At 39.4% G+C, this 25,785-nt stretch overlaps 1 protein-coding gene across 2 annotated transcripts in view; it reads left to right on the top strand.

Annotated features, from left to right (window-relative positions):
- BMP5 (bone morphogenetic protein 5) overlaps nucleotides 1-12,786 on the top strand; it is a 56,318-nt gene extending 43,532 nt beyond the window's left edge. Inside the window, exons 5-7 of one of the 2 annotated variants that reach the window (XM_072857811.1) lie at nucleotides 6,928-7,004; nucleotides 8,840-8,950; nucleotides 12,637-12,786. In XM_072857811.1, the coding sequence (XP_072713912.1) occupies nucleotides 6,928-7,004; nucleotides 8,840-8,950; nucleotides 12,637-12,786 (338 nt within the window). The remainder of the gene's footprint in view (nucleotides 1-6,927; nucleotides 7,005-8,839; nucleotides 8,951-12,636) is intronic. The other variant, XM_072857813.1, reaches the window with a different exon arrangement.
- Nucleotides 12,787-25,785: the final 12,999 nt, after the last annotated feature.

The following is a 25,785-nucleotide window of genomic DNA, read 5'->3' as shown; positions in this document are numbered from 1 at the left end:
TTTTGCAGATACATGTCTGCATATGAAACACAGACTATCATATCAGGCATTCTGGTGTGACTGCTCATCCAGCCCTGGTTAACCTATATTCAAATAACTCAGAGTATCGAGACAATGAAGACATCTATGCGATGACTTACATATTTATTATTCAGCCTTTCTCCTTTAACTGTAGGGACTTCTACTACATTCTGGTGCTAAAACTTCTGTACATATTCTTAAATACGCAAATGTCATGACTGAGAGAAAACTGGCAAAAGCACAATCTTCAGCTTTCATTTGTTTGCCTGCTTGGGTGTGACCTAAAACCAGATTGTGACTTTCCTGACTTTCTCATATGCATATCTTTCCGACATTTTTCAGTCAGTTTTTTTGTAAAGTGACTTGCATTCTATATGATTGAATTTTAAATTCCCATTAATAGCTGAAACAGAAAAGCTCGATATTTACCTCCTATGAGCACTGATATTAGTCAAAATCATTATACAGATCCTTATAAAGAGTGATCAGTGAAACACAGTTCCTATTTTTTTAAGTTAAAGTTCCTTTACTCTCCACTACCTTCACCTTATTTCTAATGTGTGTGCAGAACATACTATGTTATTACAGACAAGTCTTCACAAAGGATGACTAAGAGTTCTTGGTTATATTAAAGGCATATAGATTTTTGAAAACTTGTGGTGTCCTAGGGTATCCTGCCTTGCTTCCAGTCTACTCCAGAAAGACACAGGACTCCCATAGGATGTGGGTATATATTTTGACCCTACATGCCTGGGGTATCTGAAATGGTAGTAGGTAACTAACTACCTGGGGAGAACCTTTGATAAGTGTCACTGAGAATCAGCCCATGAAGGGTTAGGAAAATACTACAGGAAAGAAGGTAGTATTCAACTTTCAAAAGGAATGAAGATTTGGGGTATTATAGCTTAGAAAGCCTAACTTAACATCCCTGGTGGTACTAGAACAACTTATTTAGTACTGCAAATGGATATATCTTGACTTGTGCACACTTTTTGAAACAGTTTCAGGACACATATTGGGGCTCAGGTATATTCAACAGAAAGTGGGTACATAGCCTGTTAAAAAAAAAGAAAAAGCATATTCAAAGAGCATGTTACCAATAAGAGTAAAATTTGAGTGGGTATTTTGAATGACATCTCATTGAGTCTCTTCTGGATCTGATTCAGTCCAACATTTTATAGATAATTTGGATGATTGATCATTCCTCCCAGAGCTGGTATCCTCTGTGAACTTGCAGAGAGCACACTCTGTGCTATTGTCCAGGTTACTAACAAAGACATTAATCAGTATTGGCATCAGTACTGATCCTTTAGGGACATCTCTAGTAACCAGCTGCCAGATGGACTTTGTACCATTGATGACAACCCTTTCAGCCCAGCAGCCCAGCCAACTTTCCACCCATTATACTCTTTACCTATCCACACCATATCTGACCAATTTGGCTATAAGAAAACAATGGGAGACCATATCAAAAACCTTCCTAAAAGCAAAGTGAAACAACACCCAGTGCTCTTCACAAGCCCACAAAGCTAGTCAGCTCATCACAGAAAACAGTCAGGTTGGTTAGGCACAGTTTGACCTAGTATATCCATGCTGACTGTTCCCAAACACCTTCTTGTTCTTCATGTGCCTGGACACGTCTTCCAGGACGATTTGCTCCACAGACTTCCCAGCAACTGAGGTTAAGCTGATTGCCCTTCTTGAAGACGGGTGTGACATTTTCCATTTTTGAATGATCAGAAATATCCTCCAGTCACTATGAACACTCAGAAATGGCAGAAAGTGTCTTTGCAATTGGTCAGCTCATTCCCCACCCTGAAATTCATCCCTTCTGCTCACATGGACTTGTGTATCTTCAATTTGCTTAAGTGGTTCCCAACTCTATTTCTTTTACTGTGGGCAGAGCTTCAGTCACTAGGCTCAGGGACTTGGGAGTCCTGAGGGTAAATCTTGCCAGTAAAAAACAAGATGAAGTCATTGAGTACCTTAACATGCTCTGAGTCCTTGTCACTAGGTCCTCTGCTCTACTGAACAATGAATCTGTATTTTTCTTAGTTTTTCTTTTTGCTATAAATATACCTATAGAAGTCCTTCTTGTTGACCTTGACATCCCGCACAAGTTTCAACTCCAGCTAAAGCTTTGGCTTTCCTAACATCCATTCCTGCATGCTCAGGCAATGTGTTTATATTATTTCTGTGTAGCTCTTCCCAATTCCACATTACTTCTACTTCCTATTAGAATTTGAGCTCAGTCAAGAATTTCCTATTCAGCCACAGTGGCTTTGTGCCATACTTGCTTGACCTGCACATGAGAGTGGACTTACCTTGTGCTTGTCTCAGAGGTTGTCCTGAGAGATCAGCCAGCTCTCCTGGTCTCCTTTGCCCTCCAGGACAGTCTCCCATGAGATCACACGAAGAAGATCTCTGAACAAGCTGAAATTTGTTCTCCTGAATTCCAGGGTTGCAGTGCTGTTGCTGATCTTGGTCACCTCTTTGAAAACTCTTCAGAAGGGATAGGCAAGGAAGGAGAGGCGATGGGGTAACCCTGTATGTTAGAGAGTGTTTTGACTGTCTAGAGCTTGATGATGGTGATGATAGGGTTGAGTGTTTATGGGTAAGAATCAGGGGGAAAGCCAACAAGGCAGATATCATGGTGGGAGTCTGTTATAGGCCACCCAACCAGGATGAAGAGGCAGACGAAATATGCTATAAGCAGCTGTGAGAAGTCTCACAATCGCTAGCCATTGTTCTCATGGGGGACTTCAACTTACCAGATGTCTGCTGGAAATACAATACGGTGGATAGGAAACAATCCAGGACATTCCTGGAGTGTGTGTAAGATGATAACTTCCTGACACAGCTGGTGAGTGAGCCAACTAGGGAAGGTGCCCCGCTGGACCTCTTGTTTGCAAACAGAGGAGGACTTGTGGGTGATGTGATGGTTGGAGGCCATCCTGAGCATAGCAATCATGAAATGATAGAGTATTCGATAATTGTAGAAGTAAGGAGCGGGGTCAGCAGAACTCCCACCTTGGACTTCCAGAGGGCAGACTTAGGCCTGGTTGACAGAGTCCCTTGGGAGGCAGTCCTGAAGGGCAAAGGAGTCCAGGAAGACTGGACATTCTCCAAGAAGGAAATCTTAAAGGTGCAGGAGCAGGCCATCCCCATGTGCCAAAAGATGAACCAGCAGGGAAGAAGACTGGCCTGGCTGAACAGAGAGCTTTGGCTGAAACTCAGGAAAAAAAGAAGCATTTATGATCTTTGGAAGAAGGGGCAGGCAACTCGGGAGGACTACAAGGATGTCATGAGGTTATGCAGGGAGAAAATTAGAAGGGCCAAAACCCAACTAGAACTTAATCTGGCTACTGCTGTAAAAGACAATTAAAAATGTTTCTATAAATACATTAGCAACAGAAGGAGGGCTAAGGAGAATCTCCATCCTTCATTGGATGTGGGGGGAACATAGTGACAAAGGATGAGGAAAAGGCTGAGGTACTTAATGCCTTCTTTGCCTCAGTGTTTCATAGTAAGACCAATTGTTCTCCAGGTACCCAGTCCCCTGAGGTGGAAGACAGAGATGGGGAGCAGAATGAAGCCCCCGTAATCCAAGGGGAAATGGTTAGCGACTTGCTACACCACTTAGACACACACAAGTCTATGGGGTCGGATGGGATCCACCCAAGGGTACTGAGAGAGCTGGCGGAAGTGCTCACCAAGCCACTTTCAATCCTTTATCAGCAGTCTTGGCTAACCGGGGAGGTCCCAGTTGACTGGAAGTTAGCAAATGTGATGGCCATCTGCAAGAAAGGCCGGAAGGAGGATCCGGAGAACTACAGGCCTGTCAGTCTGACCTTGGTGCCGGAGGAAGTTATGGAGCAGATCATCTTGAGTGCCATCATGCAGCATGTACAGGACAACCAGGTGATCAGGCCCAGTCAGCATGGGTTTATGAAAGGCAGGTCCTGCTTGACTAATCTGATCTCCTTCTATGACAAGGTGACCCACTTAGTGGATGAGGGAAAGGCTGTGGATGTTGTCTACCTAGACTTTAGTAAAGCCTTTGACACAGTTTCCCACAGCATTCTCCTGGAGAAACTGGCTGCTCATGGCTTGGACGGGCATGCTCTTTGCTGGGTAAAAAACTGGCTGGATGGCCAGGCCCGAAGAGTTGTGGTGAATGGAGTTAAATCCAGTGGCAGCAAGTCACAAGTGGTGTTCCCCAGGGCTCAGTATTGGGGCCAGTTGTGTTTAATATCTTTATCAATTTGTTTAATATCTTTATCATTCAAGGTCAGGGCTCTGAGCAACCTGATCCAGTTGAAGATGTCCCTGCTCATTGCAGAAGGGTTGGATTAGATGACCTTTAAAGGTCCCTTCCAACCAAAACTATTCTATGATTCTATGATCAATGATCTGGATGAGGAGATTGAGTAAGTTTGCAGATGACCTCAGTAAGTTTGCAGATGACACCAAGTTGGGTGAGAGTGTTGATCTGCTTTGAGGAGTGGAAGGCTCTACAGAGGGATCTGGACAGGCTGGATTGATGGGCTGAGGCTTGGGTCACAACAACCTTGGGTCCTGCACTTGGGTCACAACAAGCCCATGCAACACTACAGGCTTGGGGAAGAGTGGCTGGAAAGCTGCCTGGCAGAAAAAGACCTAGGGGTATTGGTTGACAGCTAGCTGAATACGAACCAGCAGTGTGCCCAGGTGGCCAAGAAGGCCAATGGCATCCTGGCTTGTATCAGGAATAGTGTGGCCAGCAGGACTAGGGAAGTGATTGTCCGCCTGTACTCAGCACTGGTGAGGCCGCACCTCGAATACTGTGTTCCGTTTTGGGCCCCTCACTACAACAGAGACATTGAGGTGCTGGAGCGTGTCCAAAGAAGGGCAACGAAGCTGGTGAAGGGTCTAGAGCACAAGTCTTATGAGGAGCAGCTGAGGGAACTGGGCTTGTTTAGCCTGGAGAAGAGGAGGCTGAGGGGAGACCTTATCGCTCTCTGCAAGTACCTGAAAGGAGGTTGTAGCGAGGTGGGTGTTGGTCTCTTCTCCCAAGTAACAAGCGAGAGGAAATGGCCTCAAGTTGCACCAGGGGAGGTTTACATTGGATATTAGGAAAACTTTCTTCACCGAAAGGGTTGTCAAGCATTGGAACAGGCTGCCCAGGGAAGTGGTTGAGTCCCTGGAGGTATTCAAAAGACGTGTAGATGTGGTGCTTAGGGACATGGTATAGTGGTGGACTTGGCAGTGCTAGGTTAACAGTTGGACTGGATGATCTTAAAGGTCTTCTCCAACCTAAATGATTCTATGATTCTCTCAGAACCTTTTAACTCCACCATATGATGGTTGCTGCAGCCCCATCATGCTGCAGTTCTCATCAACATCCTCACCCCCAGCCTGTTCTTTATTCATTGATTTTCATAAATACAGCATAATTCTAAGGTGACTAAGCAGGAGTATATAAAAAAGGGGTCTGAAGCTGATCATTTGACAGTGTGGTTTTGCTTCAAAACTCCTGTTCTTGGATATACTGCTAGAAAATAATCCAGAAATTATAGTAAACAATTATTTTACTTTATTTGGCACTGTGTTCGGTTTTGGCTATCACATCTTCAGAAAGATACAGCAAAAGTGAAGAGAACCCAGAGAAACAATGATAGCACAGATCAGAACAGCTGACAAGAAGCAGTTAGTAAATTTGCAGAAAAGCTCCTTTAGACCATCTATTTGGAAGACTTTTCTGCAAGGATAGTGAAGCACTACAATGAGTTATCTCACAGACTGTAGAACTCCCTTCCTTTCATTTTATGTGAAAAAGGCCTCTCTAAATTTTTCAGGAATTTTTCAACAGAGACCCTCCCACCCCAGCCTCAAGTCTCTTAATGTTAAAAAACGGTTCCTAAAAAAAAATTCTATTCATGCAAATGAAGATTTTGTTTCTTTTTCAGTGTCTTCCTCATTTGGTTGTTGTTGTTGTTGTTGTGAATTTCAGCCAACTTTTTTTTTCTGCCGGAATGGTTATTTTGGTCCAAAAAATCCACTTTAAGCATTCTTGAAATGGAAACAGAGGAGACAGCCTGTCCTCCCTGCTCCATCACATGCTTCACTGATGGCAACACTTGAATAGCACCATAAACCAACTCTGGGGTGCTAATGTGGTGAAGGCATGACCCTATTCCCTTCCTTTCCTGTTACTCAGGGGCAGCAAGGAACAGGTACTAGATTTTCTCCAGGGTTAAGGTAGTCCTGGAGAAGCATGTATGGAAGGTTCTCTGTGTCCCTCTATCCTGACACATCTCTGACAGTGCAGAAACATTCAGGCCTTTAAAAGGCATCTGTTAGTCTACTTGTTCACATTAGTATTACCAACTAAAGATCATCAAGTGGTGAATATTTCTAGAAAATATCGTAAAAACTGAAGGAGTAGAAAATGTGCTAATGTAAATAACAGACTTTTGGAAATTCTGTTGTTTTGGGACAATTTTTATCATTGTAAATTTATCTTTCGAATTGGGCTACTTCCTTTACCTGGCAATTAAACCTGTGCCAACATACAGATGACTTCCCCATATCGTGGATCAGGCTCTCACTTGTTCTCCTTTGATTACCTACTTTGATTGTGTGCATATTATCAGAGTTGTTACGTAGCCAGCCAGCAAACAGACATCCTTTAAATCTGTTTCCCCTACTGCTGAATGCATCGTTTTGTCTGTGTACACAAATTGTATTAGGCTGACACTGCTGATTCTGCATTTCCAAGTTTACACTGCCTTTACAACCAACCCTAGGAATATAAATGCTTGTTCCTTTCCTTTGTACATTTTGGTCAGGAGCTCAAAATAGCTAAATCTTGTCGGTTCTAGCAATGCTTCTAAACAATTTATTATTATTATTTTCTTCCTGTAGAGTATAACACAAGCGAGCAAAAGCAAGCATGTAAGAAACATGAACTTTACGTGAGTTTCCGAGACTTAGGATGGCAGGTATGGTTATAAATGCTGTTTCCTATCAGTTCAAATTGGGGCAATCTATTTTACAGCCTCCCATTATTTACAGTCTGTTTTCTTCATGGTAATTGGTATTTCACTGTTGAGAGACAAATTCTTTAAATGCATTTGGTAATGAATCCCTATCACTATTGCTTTACCTTTTTTGGCTGCTGTTCTCTCAAAGATTTTGCATACATTAATGGCTTTATGATCTGCATTTGTTCACATAAAGATAAATCTGAACTATTACTCAAGATATGAATAGATCTGCAGTAAATGAAACCAAAATCCCCACACGGAGCAATGGAACGTTTGAAATTTGCACTTGAATTCTCCCTGGTTCAGTGCTGTCTACTGCAGGTCACAGAGATTTCACTGAGGTAGGGTCCGTAGGGAACTAGAGCTTGGATCACTATTCAGTGGTCTTTATAACACCATAGCTAAGTTTATATAATTTCTGGGGAAAACTCATCCTGCCATACAGTAACAAAAAATAAGGTACTTGTAGTAAAAGGTCGTAAAGAGAGAGGCAGGGCATTGTGAGAAAAGAAAATAGATATCAATCTAGGATTTTTTTCCAGAAAGCAAGGAGCTCTCTATAAAGAACGAACAAGAAGGCCATCAGCAACCTATAACCTAGACATATTGCATATGTAGGTAAGAACTCAGAGATGGCTGTCTGTGCATTTCACATTTCTCTGAATTATTTTGAAACAATTCTCCATAAGCAGAACAAGTCTACGAGGAGAAAAAGTATGCTACCTCTTTAGTGACAGTTCATCCTTTACATATCTAGCTCAGATTCTCATATGGCCTCATTACTCTGCCTGACTTTTTGTAGTATGTTTATCCTCACAGCAGCCTGAAGAAGTAGGCACAGACTGTCTTCCCAAGTCTGCAGAGCGCAATCACCCTGTCCATGGCCACAGAGCAGGCTCGTGGTATTGACTTGAACTCAGGCTACTGAACAAGTGAGCCATTGTCTCTCTGTAGATCACAGATTTTTTCCAGGTACCAACAGTTCTTTCATTTTTTGAAACAGTAAATTCTGATATGCCCCAAGATGTGCAAGGCTCTCAGATCAGTCATTCAAGGTGGCCATAGAGAAAAGAAAATCTATTTTTTTCACAAAAAATACTTGAAGAATTCAAAGTTTCAGTTGGAAAGCCAAAGCTACACTGTACAATATTTGATCAGTAAAACTCAGGGTGAAATGAGATAAAAAGAAACAAACCCCAAGAAGTAGGTACTTGATCCTCTCCGCCCTTCCCACATCACCTCCATTACCTTTGCCTGGCAAAGGATGAATTCAGCAAACTAAACACATAGCTTTCATTAACATTTTAAAATATTTTCTCTCTTGTGGTCTTTTCTCCATGCTGTGTTGCTAGAAATACTCAAAATGCATGATTCAGTGAAAATCTAATGGGTATCTCTAGCAACCCTCAGTCTCATGCAATAATACAACTAATGGCATTGAGTATGCTGAAGAAAGAGGATGCATTTTAATTACTTTTGTTGCACCAAGAAGTGCTCAAGATTTTTGGTCTGGGAAGAAAAGTATTCTGACAAACATATTTGGACCTTTAATTCCCCTTATAGCCTCATTAGTTGGTATTCAGTACAGATTTCTAAGTTTAATTTAATTTTCATCTGAGTTTTGCATGAACAAAGCAAATACTTCTCCTTTTTTGGCAAAAAAAGTAATTTAACATGCCACATTCTGAAGTTCATTTTGTCCTTGGACAAGTCTTTGTTAGTTTGATATAGTTTTAAATTTTCTGAGTGAGAAAAAAAAAATTGAGTGGGTTTATTTGTTCTTGTTTTAGGATTGGATTATTGCACCGGAGGGCTACGCTGCGTTTTACTGCGATGGAGAGTGTTCTTTCCCCCTCAATGCCCACATGAACGCAACAAACCACGCCATTGTTCAGACTCTGGTATGCCTCTGCCTATGTTATAGTTGCCTATTTTGCAGTTGTAAGTGTCTTGGCACAGGGGCTGTCTCTTTCTCTCTGTTTACTACTATTGGATTTTGATTATTTCTGGGTAAATGATAACTCATTTCAAAGACGTGCTTTGATGATTATGCTGCAGAGAGGATGAACTGTCCAGAGTGGCCTTTGTGGTAGGTTTCCCTTCCATTTCAAATGCAATAACACATGAGAAGACTGTGTCATATTACTGGAGAATTGTGTAGACAGGAACCAACAGGGCCCCCTGTTCCCACTTCCAAGAGTTTTTTGCAGCTTATTGAAGCTCCATGTTAACATCTACATGCTATACCTTCCAGAAATGTTGACACTTGGCCACTCTGTGGACCTGTGTTGTCAACTGTTGGCAGAGATGCTTAAACTGTAATTTAACGTGAAGCTTTGCAAGCAGATGCATTTGCATGTAAGAAATTGTGTTCAGTCATGCCTGGCTAACGAATGCAATTTATAAATAAGTGTGTTTGGATCTGTGGCTCTGCCTGGTACTTGTAAAAAGGGATTTGCAGCCAGCTTTCTGCCTCTGTTAGTTCTTATGTTAGTCCTGTGCATCAACTGGAGCAGCCAAAAAGATGATCTTAGATGAAGCAGCTGGCTAGGCCTCCTCTACCCCAGCAGCATTCAACTACAGTTCGGAAAACACAGCACCTACAGAAATCAAGGCCTTTAGACCATGTCTAAATGTAATGCTGTGAGTCCAATGTCTGGTCATGATTTTTCACCTGTGCCAGCTGAAGAACTGGCTCTGAACAACATCAGTATTAGAAGAATGATTAAGAAGCAGAGGAATGAGATAATACACGAGGAGGGAGTGGGAGTACAAGATCAGAACAGGAAGGGGTTGCCATCCCTAATTAGTTTCTGGAAAGGTCAAGGCACTCGACTGCAATTAGAGAAACATGGGTTTAAGGCTCCCTCTGATTTAAACTGATGATAGGAAAGTATCCTGACAATCAGACTATGCTGATGAGTCTGTCCATAGATGGTGATTTTTTCTTTGATTTTGTCATAATAAATCTGTGCCCGAAAAACTTTCTCCCTTCAGAAATGAGTGCAGCTATTACTCTCCTGGAGAAAAAAAAACAAACAAACAACAACAAAGAAACCAAACCAAAACCCCACACCAAAAAAACCCCAGAAACAAACAAACAAACAATGTTTGATTTCTTTCTGATAGAAAACAAATTCTGCTTGTGAAAATTGCCAAGTATTTCTACATGAGAGGGACATTTTTAAAATCTCAGCATGTGCTGAGACCTTTTGCTTTCCATTCAACTTTTCATTTACCCACCTTCTCCAAGTCCAGCCACCAATGCAACACTATTCCGCTATACCAGAATTCCAGTCAGCAAGATTTACAAAAAGAAGGGAAAATGTCAGAGGATGGAAATAAATAGAAGTGTGGTAAGGGGTTCAGGTGAAAGGGAACAGCAAATGCCAGTTGGCAAGGAATATAGCAATGTGCCTAGAAGACGATGAAAAACAGTATATATGCAGTCCTGAGCTGGAAAGAAATAGGTCAGCAAAGCAATAGTTAAGCATTATGCAAACATTGTCCAGAAGAGTTGCCAATATCAGTGAGATCCCCAGGTTAGAGTTCCGTCCTACAATTATGGACTGTTAAATAAGAAGTGGCCCAGTGCTACTTTCTCTTGTGTCTCTATCCTTTCAAAAAATGGTTAATTTCCCATTGTTAAGAAATTTGTGTAGTTTGTCCTATTTTTTAAATTGGATACTTAAATTTTCCCTCCTTTTTATGGCCTTTTTGGAATTGTGTGTCTCCCTCTGCATGTACTGTGCATGCATTCAGTTGTGCAGCCAAAAAATCATGAGGCTAATTAAATTTTAACTGCACATAAATTAGATGAGATAACAGTAGTTTAATGTTTTCTGGTTTAAATTATACAAAATTCAGATTTACACAAGGTGTGCACATGGGGATGGCTTGGGAAACAATTATTCATACACCCCACCCTAATCCAAATGTAATCATCTCCCAGCCATACTGATTACACCATTCTAAAAAAAGCCCACTCTTTGGGTTGGGAAGTGATTGTTCCTTGGTACCCCTCCAAACTTTACTGACTCTTTTTTTTTTCTTTTCTAACAAGAATAGGAGAAATGCTGGGCCAGTACCTCTCTCTCTCTTCTTTTTCTGAAACTGAACTTAGGCAGACAGACAATACAGATGCATATAAATACAAGATAGACCGCATTTAATGAATTATATAAGCTTTCTTCTACTGTCTCTCTTCCCATCACCCTCAGAACAGGCGTTGGAGTAGTGTTGACCTCCTGGTCATGTGAGTCAGTGGATCAGCAAGTTGACTCGCGCTGACTTCTGGGCTTACTCTTGAAAAGGCTGTGAGCATCGCTGTCATGCGGGGCTAGCAGGGCCATGGAGCTCCCAGCTGGAGTGGTAGGGGTTGGTGGGACCAGGAGTTATGGCAGGGTGAACATCTGCCTAGATGAGGCACAACCATTCTTTTCTCCAGTGCTTTGCTATTCATTTGTTAAACTGTTTTTAAATGTGTGTCTAAACCCTTACTAAACTGCTACTTCAGGATTTATTATTGCTCATTTCAAAAGACCTTCTCATGGTAACAGTTATGTAAAAATCGTTTCCTGATAGACTGTTCTCTGTTGTCTGGCAAAGGCTCTGGGCTTATATCACTGCAAGACAGATGGTTCTAACAGATTTACAAAAACTTAACATACAAATGAAACCTATTACGGCTGAAGTCTTCATGCCTTAATAATCTCTTGCCCTGTCTATTACAACTCCCTCTTTTCTGGCCTCCCCAGTTTCCAAGTCTTCAGCATGTGCAGAACATTACATCCAACCTTCTTTCAAGTACAAAGAACTTGTATTTCCTCCATTTTCAGATATTTCCACTAGATCTTGTTCGTTCTGGGATGCTGTTCAAAACTCTTTTCCTTCTCTTTAACCTTTCATTGATGTATTTCAGCCTAGTGAACGTAAAGCTTTCTCTGCCTCAGCCCTTTCCTCAAACCTTCTGTCCAGCTGGCACCCACCTTATGAATTGATTTTGACTTCAGTGGAAGTAGAATTGGATCCACAGATACCTAGATAAGACCTTAAAATGCACTCATGCTGTCAGAGAACCCACATCTTACCGTTTCATAGGCTGAAAACAGTTTCAGTATGAGCCTTTGCCTGCACAGCCTTTGCTGTCTGCAACAGACTTTCCTCCACGCTGAGACCCTGACACAGGAAAGCATTTTAGCACATGCTGGGGTCCCAGTGAGACCCGGGACTTGAGCCTGTGCTTCATGTTAAGCACTGTCCTCAGCAGAGGTGGTACGGACAATATGTTTAAGTGTTTTCCTGAGCAGCCGCCTAACTCCAACTCTTTTCTAAATTTCATCTGAAAACCAACTTTCTGTCTTGGTCACTCCTCCTCATTTATCTCTCCGTCTGCTATTATTGCGTAACTCTGCCCGCGCAATTGAAATCAGTGCAACGTTCTGGAGGTAAGCTGTGCTTTAAAGTTGCTAACCGAGGAAAATCTGCGACCGCAGCACTTTCTGAATTACAAAGACATGTTTTGCACTGATGTTGTCCTTGTACCTCTCTGTTTGATATATGAGCTATGTATTTATCTGTCTTTCAGGTTCATTTGATGTTCCCTGATCATGTACCAAAGCCATGCTGTGCACCAACAAAACTGAATGCAATCTCCGTGCTCTACTTTGATGACAGTTCCAATGTTATTTTAAAAAAATACAGGAATATGGTGGTGCGTTCATGTGGCTGCCACTAGAACAAAAAAAATAATCTAAAGCAGAGGGTTTTATTCAGAATTGTAATAAAGTCAAGATATGAGCCTTGCTGATGAAAAGGCAGTCCTAAATTTATTCCATTTCATGTCATCTCTCATTTAAATGTACAGTATAATGTATATAGTAGCTTTTATTTATTTAAAAGTATATAGTTTCTTTTGTATGAGCAAAATTTCAAAACCATTTATTTTATGGGTCACCTTACTATGCAGTAGAACTTCACAAACTAGTTTCTCAGTTGACCATACTGGAATCTATTTCATTCCATTTCAATATTTTGAAGTAAAGCCTTTGTATAGATTTTTTTAAAGCTAGAAACTCCAGAACTTCTGTAACTGCTTCATATTGTTAAAGGAACTAAAATACGTTTGGTCATATTGTGCCAATGAAAACTGTGGTGGGGTATTTATTTAGAAAAAGGCACAGAAAAAAAACTAAACAAAACTGCTTGGCTAAACATATTTTTTCTTTTAGAAGTTCTGCTCCATTAGAAAAAGTGAAATGTTGAACAGTGTTTAAGTAAATAAATAGTAGATAGAAAATAGAAGTGAAAAGATTGCACATAATTGTTATAACTATTTTCTTTAAAAAGATGAGCGTAACTGGAGGAGTATGTTACTTCTTGGCTTGTGGGCTGCAGAGTTTGCAACAGGCTCAAAGCTTTGGGAATTCTGCGGAGACAGACTCTCGCCTCTATCTATGACTTTCCAAGTTAACACTAAAGATTGAACTACAACATTCTTACCTCAAATCGCATCAGACTATTACCTATTACACTGCTCTGGCAAATATTTTATAATAACAGCACAAGGTAAAATCAAACAAAAAAACCACAGAAGCCTTCCCATTATATACACAAATTACTGTATACACAAAATATACAGAAGACAGGGTATGGAAGGGCTTTGCTCTATTTAGCTCCCACTTTTAGATGTGTTTTCGAGGGTGCGAGGGAAGGCACAGGGGATGCAGCAGTTGTCACCTGTTTAATCAAAAATCTTGTCCCTGATGGTGTCTGTTTTCAGGCAAAGATGAAAAACACTTTTCATAACAAGCCATTGGGTAATTTGCAGCCTACTTTCTGTCCCATCTGCTTTTCTATCAGGTGGAAATTGGTTTAAATCATGAGATGTATGATGGGATATCTTTCCCTTTTTTTTTAGGATTAACTATCGTAACTTTGAAAATTCTTAAATCCGTATAAATAATATTTAATCTCCCTAAATTTTTGGCCTCAGATGAAATCCTGTGGTTGTGAATTGCACAACTAATTACAGATTATCATTTTCACCACCACTACCCATATACTTATTTTGAATTTACCACATTTAATGTCTTTGGACACCCCTTTGTTTTACTGTTATGGAAATGGAAAATAGAAATTCTGTTTTCTCTTTACTACATGGCTAATTATAATATATGCTTTTATCATGAATTGCCTTGATTAAAAATGCTTCATTTAAACAGTTCTCAGAGTGTTGTTAAAAAATAAATAGGACATATCAGTTTCTCCTTAGACAGTCTATTCATGTAAACTCTGACTTCTCCAGTTATTTAAAGCATATTTCAGAAAACTCAGATTATTACAGACTGATAAAATCAACATGTGCGTGTGACTGTGTGTATGCATGTGAATGTGCAACTGTCTTTTTGCAGAAACTAATTTATTGTATCTTGCTATTGGAGTAATACATAACTCCTTTTTATGCATACAGTCATTTAAAAAAAAAAAATAACAGTTCTGATTTCAGTCTTGGGAGCTCTTTCCCCTTAATACAGCAGTTCCATTTTACACTTCCGTCTCTATTTTATACTGACATTGCCTACATATCTACATTTAGTTGCAGTTCATGCACAAGGGTGTATAGCAAAATATAATGACTCCAACTGAATTACCATTTTGGAACAGTTAAATTCCTGGGTTGTCTTAAAAAAAATAACTGGTTTCTGTATAAATTGGGTAGGTGGATATGTTGTTTTGAACTCAATTTATTCTAAATGGAATTTGATGGAAACTAAATTTTGGGTACATTAAGTAATATATTTTTAAATAATGGTGTACCATTTTGAGAATAAGAAACTGAAGATTATTGTTATATTATTCTTTAAAATATGCTGTTGGAATATATTTCTATATTTTGAGACATAATAAACATAATACTATTTTCTTCTGCTGTGATTTTTCTTCTGAGACACATGACAAAATGACACGGGCTTCATATATTCTTTTAAAGGCAAAGGCAAGAGATCACCAATAGTTATGGATAGGTTTTGTTGCAGTTCATTTTTTAATACAGACATTTTGTAAAATTACTTTTATTTTATTACTTCTTAAGTTGCAGCTGGTGAACCATCTACACTATTAATAAAAATCATACCTCCAAATGTTAATACTCCACTCAAAATATATTAGAAAGTAGAAATAGTTTTAAAAAATCTCCATAAACCCCTAACTGGTCATTCCTCTGTTTGAAAGGAAGGATACTGGCACCACACCCTCTGCATGCTCTGGGTAAGTGTACATATGGGTGTTTTCATGTAAAATTGTTCAGGTAAGCCCTTCTCCAGTAGTATGTAATAGAGGGCTTTTTGTTCTTTTCCTAGGTCCTATCAAATACCTGTTATTTTATATATATTTATACATAATATATACACACATAATATAATATATGTACATAATAAAATATATACATAATATAATGTGTGTGTAATTATATTAAATTATATTAAATAGATATACACATATATATAACTATATATATTTCTGTAGTTATGAAGACCATTCCAGTATTGTTTAGGACATGAGAACTTTGCTCTTTTTAAAGTTGTTTAAGCTTTCTGCATCCTTAACAACTGGAAAGTCTAAAGTCTAAAGTCTAAAAACCAGAAAAACAGAAGCAGCTCTATACAGAATTCATTTTATGTTATGGGTGAGAGCTTCTTAGTCTTTAACTTACTCATAATGTTAACACCATGGCTACACATTCTGGGCCAAAATCAAATGCTTATAGGATGTTACTAGTGACCACTTCTGTGGCTTAGGAGTATTCACTAAGTGGAAGTCAGAGTTAAGAGGTGAATAGTATTGCAGCAGTGATTTCATCTCCCTTTAAAAGCATGTAGTTCTCCGAGTGTTATTTTGATGTCCAAGACAAGGTGAGCTCTGACTGACTGAAGTGTGGAGCATTTCCAAGTTCTCTGATATGCTAACCTGTGAACCCACATAACAGTCTTCCTTCAGTTAGACCACCTGACAGGCATCTCTCCTTTATCTGGATGCCCATTTCCACAAAGTATTTATAGGGTCAAGTTTTTCTGATTTTCACCAAAGGTTTCAAATTCTTTAATTAGAGAGCAGGGGTAGGAGACATTTGCTGATAGTCAAAACCATGCTTGTTCAGATTGCATTAGCCCTTCTTTTTGATACGAGATCTAGATGAAAATTAAATTCATATAAAGCTGGCTGGTAGCTGACAACATAGCAATACATCCGATCAGTACAAAACTCGGCTAGAGATATCTCAGGGAAACATTGGCATGGATGTCTTCAAACAAAAAGGATGATCATTCCTTTTTCTGTTGCATAGCCATCTGAAGGGTGTCTGAAGGGACATCTGACTGACATGCCCTTTACAACCCCATGACTATTCCTTTTGTGGTGGCCTGTTTAGGCTTTTAGGTAAATATGCATTTGTGTTGAGTCATTGTGTAGGTAATATAAATGGAGCCATATGAGGACCTCAGGTATCTTCAGGAGTAAGAAACCAGTCCTTTATAGCTGCACAGTACTGCACTGCTGTTTATTTTGTGTGTTGGCACCTATAGGACCATAAAACAGTATTTAGTCTTTATATTATGATAGGAGTCCAATGTCAGACAATTTGGGGCCTCATTTTATTAAATGCTATATACATGAGTGCTGTCAGTTGCATCTAGACTGTAGACACTGGAACTGAGACTTTCTTTAGGGACAACATAGAGAATTGCATTTTTGGATTGCAATTCACCTATTTCTCTCCAAAAACTATGAAGTGGGTTTAGGACAATGGCTCTGGTATAGACCTTGTCTGAGCAACTGTAGCAAATTACAATCCCTGATACCTTTAAAATAATGTTATGTTGTTGAAAAAGTTTAACTGGGATGTTTAATTGGGATGTGGACCTTTGAGAAATCTCTTGTTATCATGATGGGATGTCAGACAATTCCATTTTGAAACAATTTTCTCTAGCATATACTTGGAAAAGGTTGTATTGCTGACTGCATATTTCATTTGTTCCTTTTGTTTGTTTGTTTTTTTGTTTTTTTGTCAGCTCCTCTTTTGAAACAGTTTCATAGTAAATTGACTTTGACTCAAAGATGGTTAAAAAAAGGGTTTAGGCTTGTACTCATAAGATTCTGAATTGTTTCAGCAATAACCAAAGGATTTTAATCACCAGGACTTTAAAATTATGTTCTTTGCAATCTCTACCAACTTTTCCGCTCACACATTCAGCTGTGCATAGGGAGAATCTGACATGTGGTGCCTGAATGACGAACAAGCCACATGTGAATTATACAGCATTATCTTTTACTATCTCATCTGCAGTCACAGAACTTGCAAAGTGTGATTTACAATGTGTTACTGAATTCTTACTCACATGGCTTGAGCAAGAGCTTGATTAAAAACAAAAGAAAACTAAACTAAAAATCCAACAAAAAACAGCGAGAGGAGGTTTTCTTGCCATGGTAATTCAAATAAATCAGCACCAAACGCGGTACATGAGAGATCGGGAATCTCATGTGAATTAAATGGGCCTTTTGTATTCTGTTTTCCATATTTACAACACATGACACAGACACTTCTCCTGACTGCTATATTTCCAGCTAAATACTTTCTGTCCTGTTCCTGGACTTTTTTGCTTTCAGATGGGCACCATCAATTATTGTTATTAATATGAATGAAGATATTTTCATTGCTTTAGCAGATGTTAATGCTTTACAACAGAAGTATGTGTTATTAGTATTGCTACTTTACAGGTACAGAAAGGTGGAGAGACTTGCCTAAGATAAGAGCAGATGAGAGGCAGTATAGGGGAGACAACCAGATCTGCAGTGTTCCAGTGCTCTAAGCCCTATCATACACTCTTGGTGGATGGACTTGGATGTCAAGTCTTGGACAGGACTTGACACTCCTGTCCCTGCAGCTCATAACTTTAATGGATGATAGGCAATCTTAGGGGTTACCTGGACCTATACTTTGCATTTACCAAGTACTTTTCTAGTTTCATGATTGTTTGTGGAAATCTGGGCAGTGATTGATAAAACTGGGGCATGTGCAGGGTGCAGACCACACCTTTCCTATGTGGGGGTGTTTATATTTTAAAGCTACTTCTATGGAACCAACTAAGATGTGCTTGAAACAGATCTTGGAGCACCTTTTCAGTAGCTGTCGTAAATCTGCACCGGCAGAGTATCCTCCCTTTTCTTCCTTACATTTTCCTCCTGCTTGGTGGAAAGTTCAGCAATGCGTTAAGACTGAGACTGTGTTAATATCTGTGTAGCAGGGGATCTCAGGGCAGATGTTGGCTGGACATATACGAGCAACATATTTTCTAGGGAACAGCTCTCTCAGAGAATAATACTGAAGCAGAGATGTGGGAGCAGGATCTTCTCTGCATAACTTGTTCTGGTCTCTTCTGGGTCTCCAACTGACTTGTGAGCAGAAACATTTGTAAAAATGAGAAAGCTTTTTAACTAAATTGTGAGGAGAAAACTTGGAGGGGGCTCTTTCTGGCACCTCTGCCCCTCATAAGTCCTTCCACAAAGGAGAAATCTAGGTTCAAACCTGGAGCTATTCAACTGTACAGAGACCAAAATTTGGACAAGATGTGGTGGAGAAATATGGCACATATATCAAACTCCCTAAACTGATCTAATTGGAAAGCAAAGTTTTTCATGCCTGATTATTTTCTTGGTTCCTGAGCTGTCTCGTATTAACTTGCCACAAGAAAGTGTGTTCACTTTTACTCAGGCCAATTATACATCCACCACTGGGATTCCTTTTCAAAATTAGTGTTTCTCCCTTAACCTCTGCAACGGCTCTTTTCAGCCTTCTCTGCATGTTATCTGTTTTATTATTCAAGACTAACAGCTCCCACAGGGAATGCTCTTTCCTAGACTGTGTTGCAGGGATGGAACAAAGACAAGACCTGCCAAGTCAGTTACTTGTTTAATTGGGATGTGAATCTTTAAGAAATCTTTTTGCTCACTTTTTCTTTCTTTTTTGCACACATTTGGGATTTTTCTTAGCTTGCTATCTTGGTATGAATTCTTGTGGATAAAGATATGTAGGTAAGTGCATACAGTTCAACAAAACCTTCCTGTGAAGAGTATTTGTGCATTTAGCAAGAAACAAAACATCATAATTTGTTTCGTCTTTAAAAATGGAATTAATATAGCTAGTAAAAAAGTTGGATTCCCATTAAGGAAACAATTTTTAGCAAACTACCGAGCCTGGTTACATTTCACGTTTTGAAATCTATTAATTTAGTCAAATTAAAGAGTTGCTAATTAGCAGGACCTAAATTGCTTACCTCAGGACATATATCCAAGAACCAGATTTTTATTCTCAGATACATTGGTGTAAATACAAAATCTATCAAAATTAACAGTGCCCTTGAAATACTCATAAACATATTTCTGATTCTTTCTGTTTATCCGTGTTGGACAGTGAGGTAATAAGAATGTTATTCATGCCAGAATACAATTAACTGCTTAATTCTCAAACTTCTTCTCCTTATAACCAAACCCTTATGCTTTTACTCTTTCCTGTCACCCATCTACAACAAGAAACAGGCTGAAGGTCATGACTTAAAATTCTAGGGAAATAATTTCATGCTTTAGAATTGAACTGAATGTGGAAATTCCCAAACTTGAATTAGAAGTTTTAAAAAAGATCATGAAAGCAGTTTTTAAAAAGTTTTAAAAAAGATCATTGCTGATCTGCAGAGCCCAAACCAGTGCCATGGAAGTGGCCATCGGGGCAGGGGAGCCCGGGCTGTGTCCATACCTCGCAGAAGCCCCATCAGCCTGGCAGGGGCTGTGGCCACGGGGCGCTGATATACCCTGACAAGGAGCCAGCAGCCCCAGGGAGTATGAGTTCCCACATTTGTGGAAAGGAGCCTGGAAGCTGCAGGGTTCCCTTCTCTGACACAGTCCAGACATGAGGGCTGTCCAGGCGCTCTGCATCTTCGTATCCAAGGCAGGCAAACAGGAGAGGTGTCTCACAGAACGGTGCACCGTAGAGCCCACTGAAAATGCCTGCATTTAATCAGAAAAGTGCTTAAAGATATGGCTCTATTTCAACGACAGAAAAGTATTCATTGTGAAATTCCCACACTGGCTAAAATTTCTCCTGACATTTCTGAGTGAAGCTTCACTGACATTTTCACAGAGGTTTGCTCATTTTTGGCAGGAAAGAATTTGACCCTTCTCTTCAATCATGTTACACCCCATTTCCACTGACTGTCTCTTAAGTCTTTTACCATTCTCCTAGTTTTTCCCATGATGTAAATACACACTGCAGCAGAAACAGTAGTGTTCTTTTGGATTTACCCTAGAATAACTAAGTAGCATTGTAAAATGCTTACTACAATGTTTTCCTCTCAATCCTCTGAATCTTCCCCTTAACTGACCTCTGCTGTTGAAAAAGCTGTAAGAAATGAGCCAAATAATAATTGTCAAGGCAGGAATCAGGTGACACGCATGTATTTACATTTTTTTAATTAGGTAACTAAATGTAATACACAGCTATTATATCCCTCTCCTTTCAGTCATTAGTTACAAGGCACTGCCCTGACCCCAAGAACTACGGCCCGTCAGCCTTCCAGGAGAGTGGTCTGCTTGAGCATTCAAGCAATGTCAGGCTAACCAAGCTGTTTCAGCTCACAAATGTGATTTTTGCTTTTTTTTTTTTTTAAACTAGTTTACTCAATACAGTAATATCCTTCAGAAGGGTATTGAAGTGCAGCCAGGAATGGTAACCTCTTCCATTAACATACCTGGATCATGACGAGGACGCCTGTTCCCACTTGGATTTTCATTATGTAAATGTACATTCTTTATATTCTGGGTATTAAAAATGACACTATGGCTTTTCTACCAAGGAAAATAACTCTGTCAGACAGTAAAACCCATTTGTGGTGTTTTCTCCTTAATGGTTCCGACTTTTTATCTATAATCTAGTTTCCATGATTGCCCAAAGCCTGCAGAATCCATCTCACTCATCATATCAATTACTGCAATTAGCTTTCCTGTGGACTACTCTACTTTCATGTATTTCTAATCACCCTTTTGCTATGTGGGTAATTACCGTACTCATTTACATGCAAGCAGATGTTTTGGTAATGATATTCTTGTTTGCTCATTTTCCCACCAACATCAGCTTTTTCTCCTTCACAGTCACACTTAATCTTTTTACATTGCAGAAAATATAGTATTCTGTTTATGAAAAGTTGGGCAACCTCCATTTTTTCCCTTAGAAAGAAAAAAGGAAGTGTTTATAAGGCTACTTCTCTGTGACACGGAACAGCAGTTCTATGTAGATACTTGAGCTAATCCTACTCCAGAGGCAGAACAATTGTATTACTGGGTATTTCCAGGTCGTTTGCAATACCAGCAGCCATTCAGTCAGAACCTATGTCATGACATAGAAGTACACTATATGGTGTAGAAATACATTAAAATGTTGATCATTTGAGGGTCTCTGAAGTGAGCTGGTAAGATCCAAAAGAGTTTGCAAAAGTTTGTGAATGGCAATTTAAAGTGTATGTTTTTCTGTGCGTTTCCCCTTTGATGTGAACAGTGCAAACAAGCCAAGGCATAGAATCAAAGGGTCTTTTTCAGCGAGTACATTTCTGTAAGGTGTATTCAGTGAGATGCTGAGCATCAACTCATGTTGAAATCAACTTTCAATTTACACTTGGAGTTTACTTTCTCTTGAGCCTGTCTTGTATGTTTGGTTTCATGTAGAGCTCCAGCTGCCTTAGAAGTTCTATACCAGCACCACCTTCTGACTAACGTCCTGTCAGGAGTACTTCTGAGCATTTTTATCTTTGGTTCATTGCATCTCTGAGGGTCCTACTTTTGCGAAAAGGTGACTGCTCCCCTGCTTCATGCATTGCTCCAAAGATGCAGTGAAGTGGTTAACCATGCTAGATACTAAGCATTACAATCATCTGTGCAGAGCTGAGAGCTCCTTAACTTTGGCAGCCTGATATTGAAATGTACGCACATTTCCAATGAAAATGCTGAGAGAATTAAATGAAAATAGAAAATGTTCCACTGACATTTTTGATGCTGGCTCAGTTTTGTATGAGTAAGAGCCACTGACAGCATTTGTCTTCTCAACCTCTTCCAAGGGCAAGATTGTATTGTAGATATTTTCAAGAGTCTACTACAGTATAAATACAGTCCAGCTAGTAATGTTTTAACCTTATTTAACCTTTGCTTTGTTATGCACAAAGATGTAGAACTTCAAATCAATAAAAATGGTTGGAGCTATTTTCCTAGATGAGTCCCTTCATTTGTACAATTTTCGTATCATATCTACTTTAACTCTTGGCTATGTTCTAGCACAGATGGATCCTTTCTTCTCGTTTTTGTCTGGACAGTAAAGCAAAACCAGTAGTGACCGGCAGCTGACTATCAAACCTATTTAGTCAATTAATTTTGGAAAGGCTGTGGATTGATGTTTGAAGTCACATATCCAGTTGATTTCATATAAATTATTAAAACTTAAGGTACAGTTTCAAGGGCATAAAACCAGAGTCATGTGCTTCATTTGCATGAGAGAAAGAGAAAGGCTCAGAAGTTCTGGATTGTTTCCCTGCTTCTGTTACTGATTCACTATGAGACTTTGGAAAACAAATATTCCATATCTATGTGTTTTTGTGATACATTTATAAAGGACAAGTGAAATGAATTAGGTTTTGTGAAACATTTTAATATGGAGATCTGTTGGGCAGAGCAGAAACAGTGCTATTTTTGGCATTAGAAGTTGTTGGTTTGTTTCCTAATTCTAGTCTACCATACACTTCTTTTTGTGATAGGCCAAAATTTTCAAAGTTATGTTTGCCTTGTTCAGTTCTCATTTGCAATACAGTAATAACAGCATTTATCAATACCACAGGAGAATTAAGAGGATAAATACCTTAATAATAATGAGGGACTCAGATACATCAGTAGTCATGTAACTGCATGTATGTTATTTGCATATACACACCATCTGATATATTTCGTCATTAGGAAATTGTACCTGTTACTCATCTGGGATCTTCTTTTCCAATTTTTATTCTAATGTGCTCACTCAAATTCAAGTTAATAGTTCGTTCCATCCTAAAGAACTCCTTTAGTCATTACCAAAGGACGTTATTTGCTCAGGCTATCCATTTTTTCTTGTATTAATTCCTTTCAAGTGACTTTCTCCTGTCTGAAACGCTAATGTTCTTGTTCTCTGAAATTTCTATATATTGTAAAAAAGTCTGAGAAACATAATGTGCAGAGCTGATGGCTCACTGGAACTGAGACAAATTTTCTCTAACTAGTGACATTTTGAGATGATTCATTGCATTGCAGAACTCTTTACAGAGGTGTACATGCTAATGCAAGGTGCAGGGCAGTAAAGAACTGAAATAAATGCCTAAATATACATTGCAGTTGTGTTGATCTTTATTTCCCTGATCATATCGATCTATGAGTGAATAAGCCAGAGAGAAGTACAAGAAGCTTTATAGCTCCATTAGGATATTTATTGTCACTAGAAACTGAAGGGTTTGCGGTTTATGCACACTCAGTGCCATCTACAATTTTTCACTTTGGAAGCATATCTCCAAAATCATGGTGAACTTGCTGGATCAGAATACTCACTGCTACCATTCCTCCATTTATTTTCAGACCAAAATAAGGTAGATGTAACTATAGACATCATCTCAAAGGTCATGAGAAAGAGGAGATCTATCTTAAAATAGCTTGGAGCAAGAAGACTGTGCATTCAATTAAAATACTGGTGAGGTGATATCCCCAGATGGGTTTAGTTCTTGTTTTGATTTCTAGCTATATGTATTTGTTTCATCTCCTGCACAACAAATGGTAGACTCAGAACATCCTGAGGGACCAAAAGCCCTTAAGGAAGAACATAGGTGCCCTGAGAAACATTTTTGTCATAATTTTCTTCTTAACTTTCCAGCCTCTAACCCTGTTTACACTGGTGAACTGTAATGTATATTTAATACATCTGCATTAGGGATTCTGTCATGCACATCCTCTCAATATCTAAACACTTGAAGTGCAATGCCCCCCCCCCATCAAGGTCTCCAATCTGCACCTCTGTCTGTTGCACTAGCACACATAAAGTCATTTTCTTGTTGAACAGGTGATCAAAAATAATCTTCCATACTAAGGCCTGTTTGAACAGTTATTTGTTTGACCAGTCTCTTCTTGTTTCCTAGCACATCTCTCCTCATGCTAGCTGTTAAGCTGCCAACCTTGCAGGCAACCTTGTTCGACTGCCTGCTTTTCATATAAATATCTCTATACCTTTTCTAATCACTGTTCTCCATGACCTGATCCACAAATCTGCCCCCCATTTTCTTCAAATTGTTCTTTAAGCTAAGCTTTGTAGAGAGAAAAGGCAAGGCAAAACAGATTGGGTTTGGGCAGTACAAAGCTCCAGAAAAGAGGATGAAGTTGAGGAAATGCAACATCATCTCTTATTATACAGAGAGTGGCAATGCAGATGTCCATTTCACTGCAGTACCATCTGTTCTTTTAGATCAGTGTGTTATAAAATACCCCAGAATATTTATGAAAGCCTATTTCTGTATTTGTGTTACTTTAAGCCATGAGATTTGCTAGAAGTTCTAAATCACGATCATTCTCCCTTTACTGATTTTACGCTTCCCAGAATCACCATTTGCTCTGCCATCCTTCATTTTCCTCTTCACATGCTATTGTTGCAAAATGGTTTTAGATATCTATTTGTTAGCATACGCTCTCATTACTTCCGTATCTGTGTGTCTTTCAATGTGATGTGTATTGTTCTCATGCTTTATTTGCATGTATAAACGAAGCAAATGTCTCCTGTTGGGATATGGATTGGCCTTTGAAAAGCATGTTAGCCTTTTTTTCACTCAATCTGTTTCAAATAAGCAGTGCACTGTTGAGTGCAACGAATTGGTTTATGGACTCAGCATACCACTGGAAAGGCCAGAACACAAAGTGATGGTCCCAAGCTCTACATTTTGCTTTCAGCTTTCTGAATTCCCTGGAAGACAGGTAAAAGTCAGATGGAAAAAGCCAGGTCTCTCTGGATGATCCATCTGTGCTCCTCCCAGACAGTGTGTGCAGCATAGTGTGTTCAAGAGTAGTGTTCAAGAGTACAACAAGACTTCTCCCTGAAGGACTGCACATGTAGCACATGGTTTGAGAGTCCCCTGTCCTCCTTCAGACAAGTTTTGCTCTTATTTTGGGACTGTTGAGCACAGGCGTTCACTCCACATGTATCAGTTCCAATTCACATTGTCAAAAGGCAGCACTGTGTTTGCATGAAAACAATAGTGCTTAGCCTGTATTTTGTTACTACCATATATTACTTTGCTTTGAGATGTCGTGCATAAGACTCAAAGCTTCGGTCCTTGGGCTAGATCTGCAGCTGGTGCATTTTGGAGCAGCTTTGTTATATTTGACTGATATCACCTGGAGATTTGACACTCTCATCTCACTGCAGCAGTGACAAATGAAGCTTTCCCATGTCACGGCACACTATGACAGTGCTGTGCACACAGAAAGAAAACCTGGATCTGGAATTTATTCAACAACCAGCATATATCTCAATGACAAATAATGGAAGGATGCAAAAAGCCCAGATTTTAGTCCCATGGGTTGTACTGGCAGTTGAAAAGTCTTTGATTTCTATAATTTCTAAACTTACTCTTGCTGTTTG

This window comes from Ciconia boyciana, chromosome 3 (genome assembly GCF_034638445.1).
Source record: "Ciconia boyciana chromosome 3, ASM3463844v1, whole genome shotgun sequence".
NCBI lineage: Eukaryota > Metazoa > Chordata > Aves > Ciconiiformes > Ciconiidae > Ciconia > Ciconia boyciana.
Note: the sequence above shows the minus strand (reverse complement) of the source record. Positions and strands in the feature narration are given on the sequence as shown.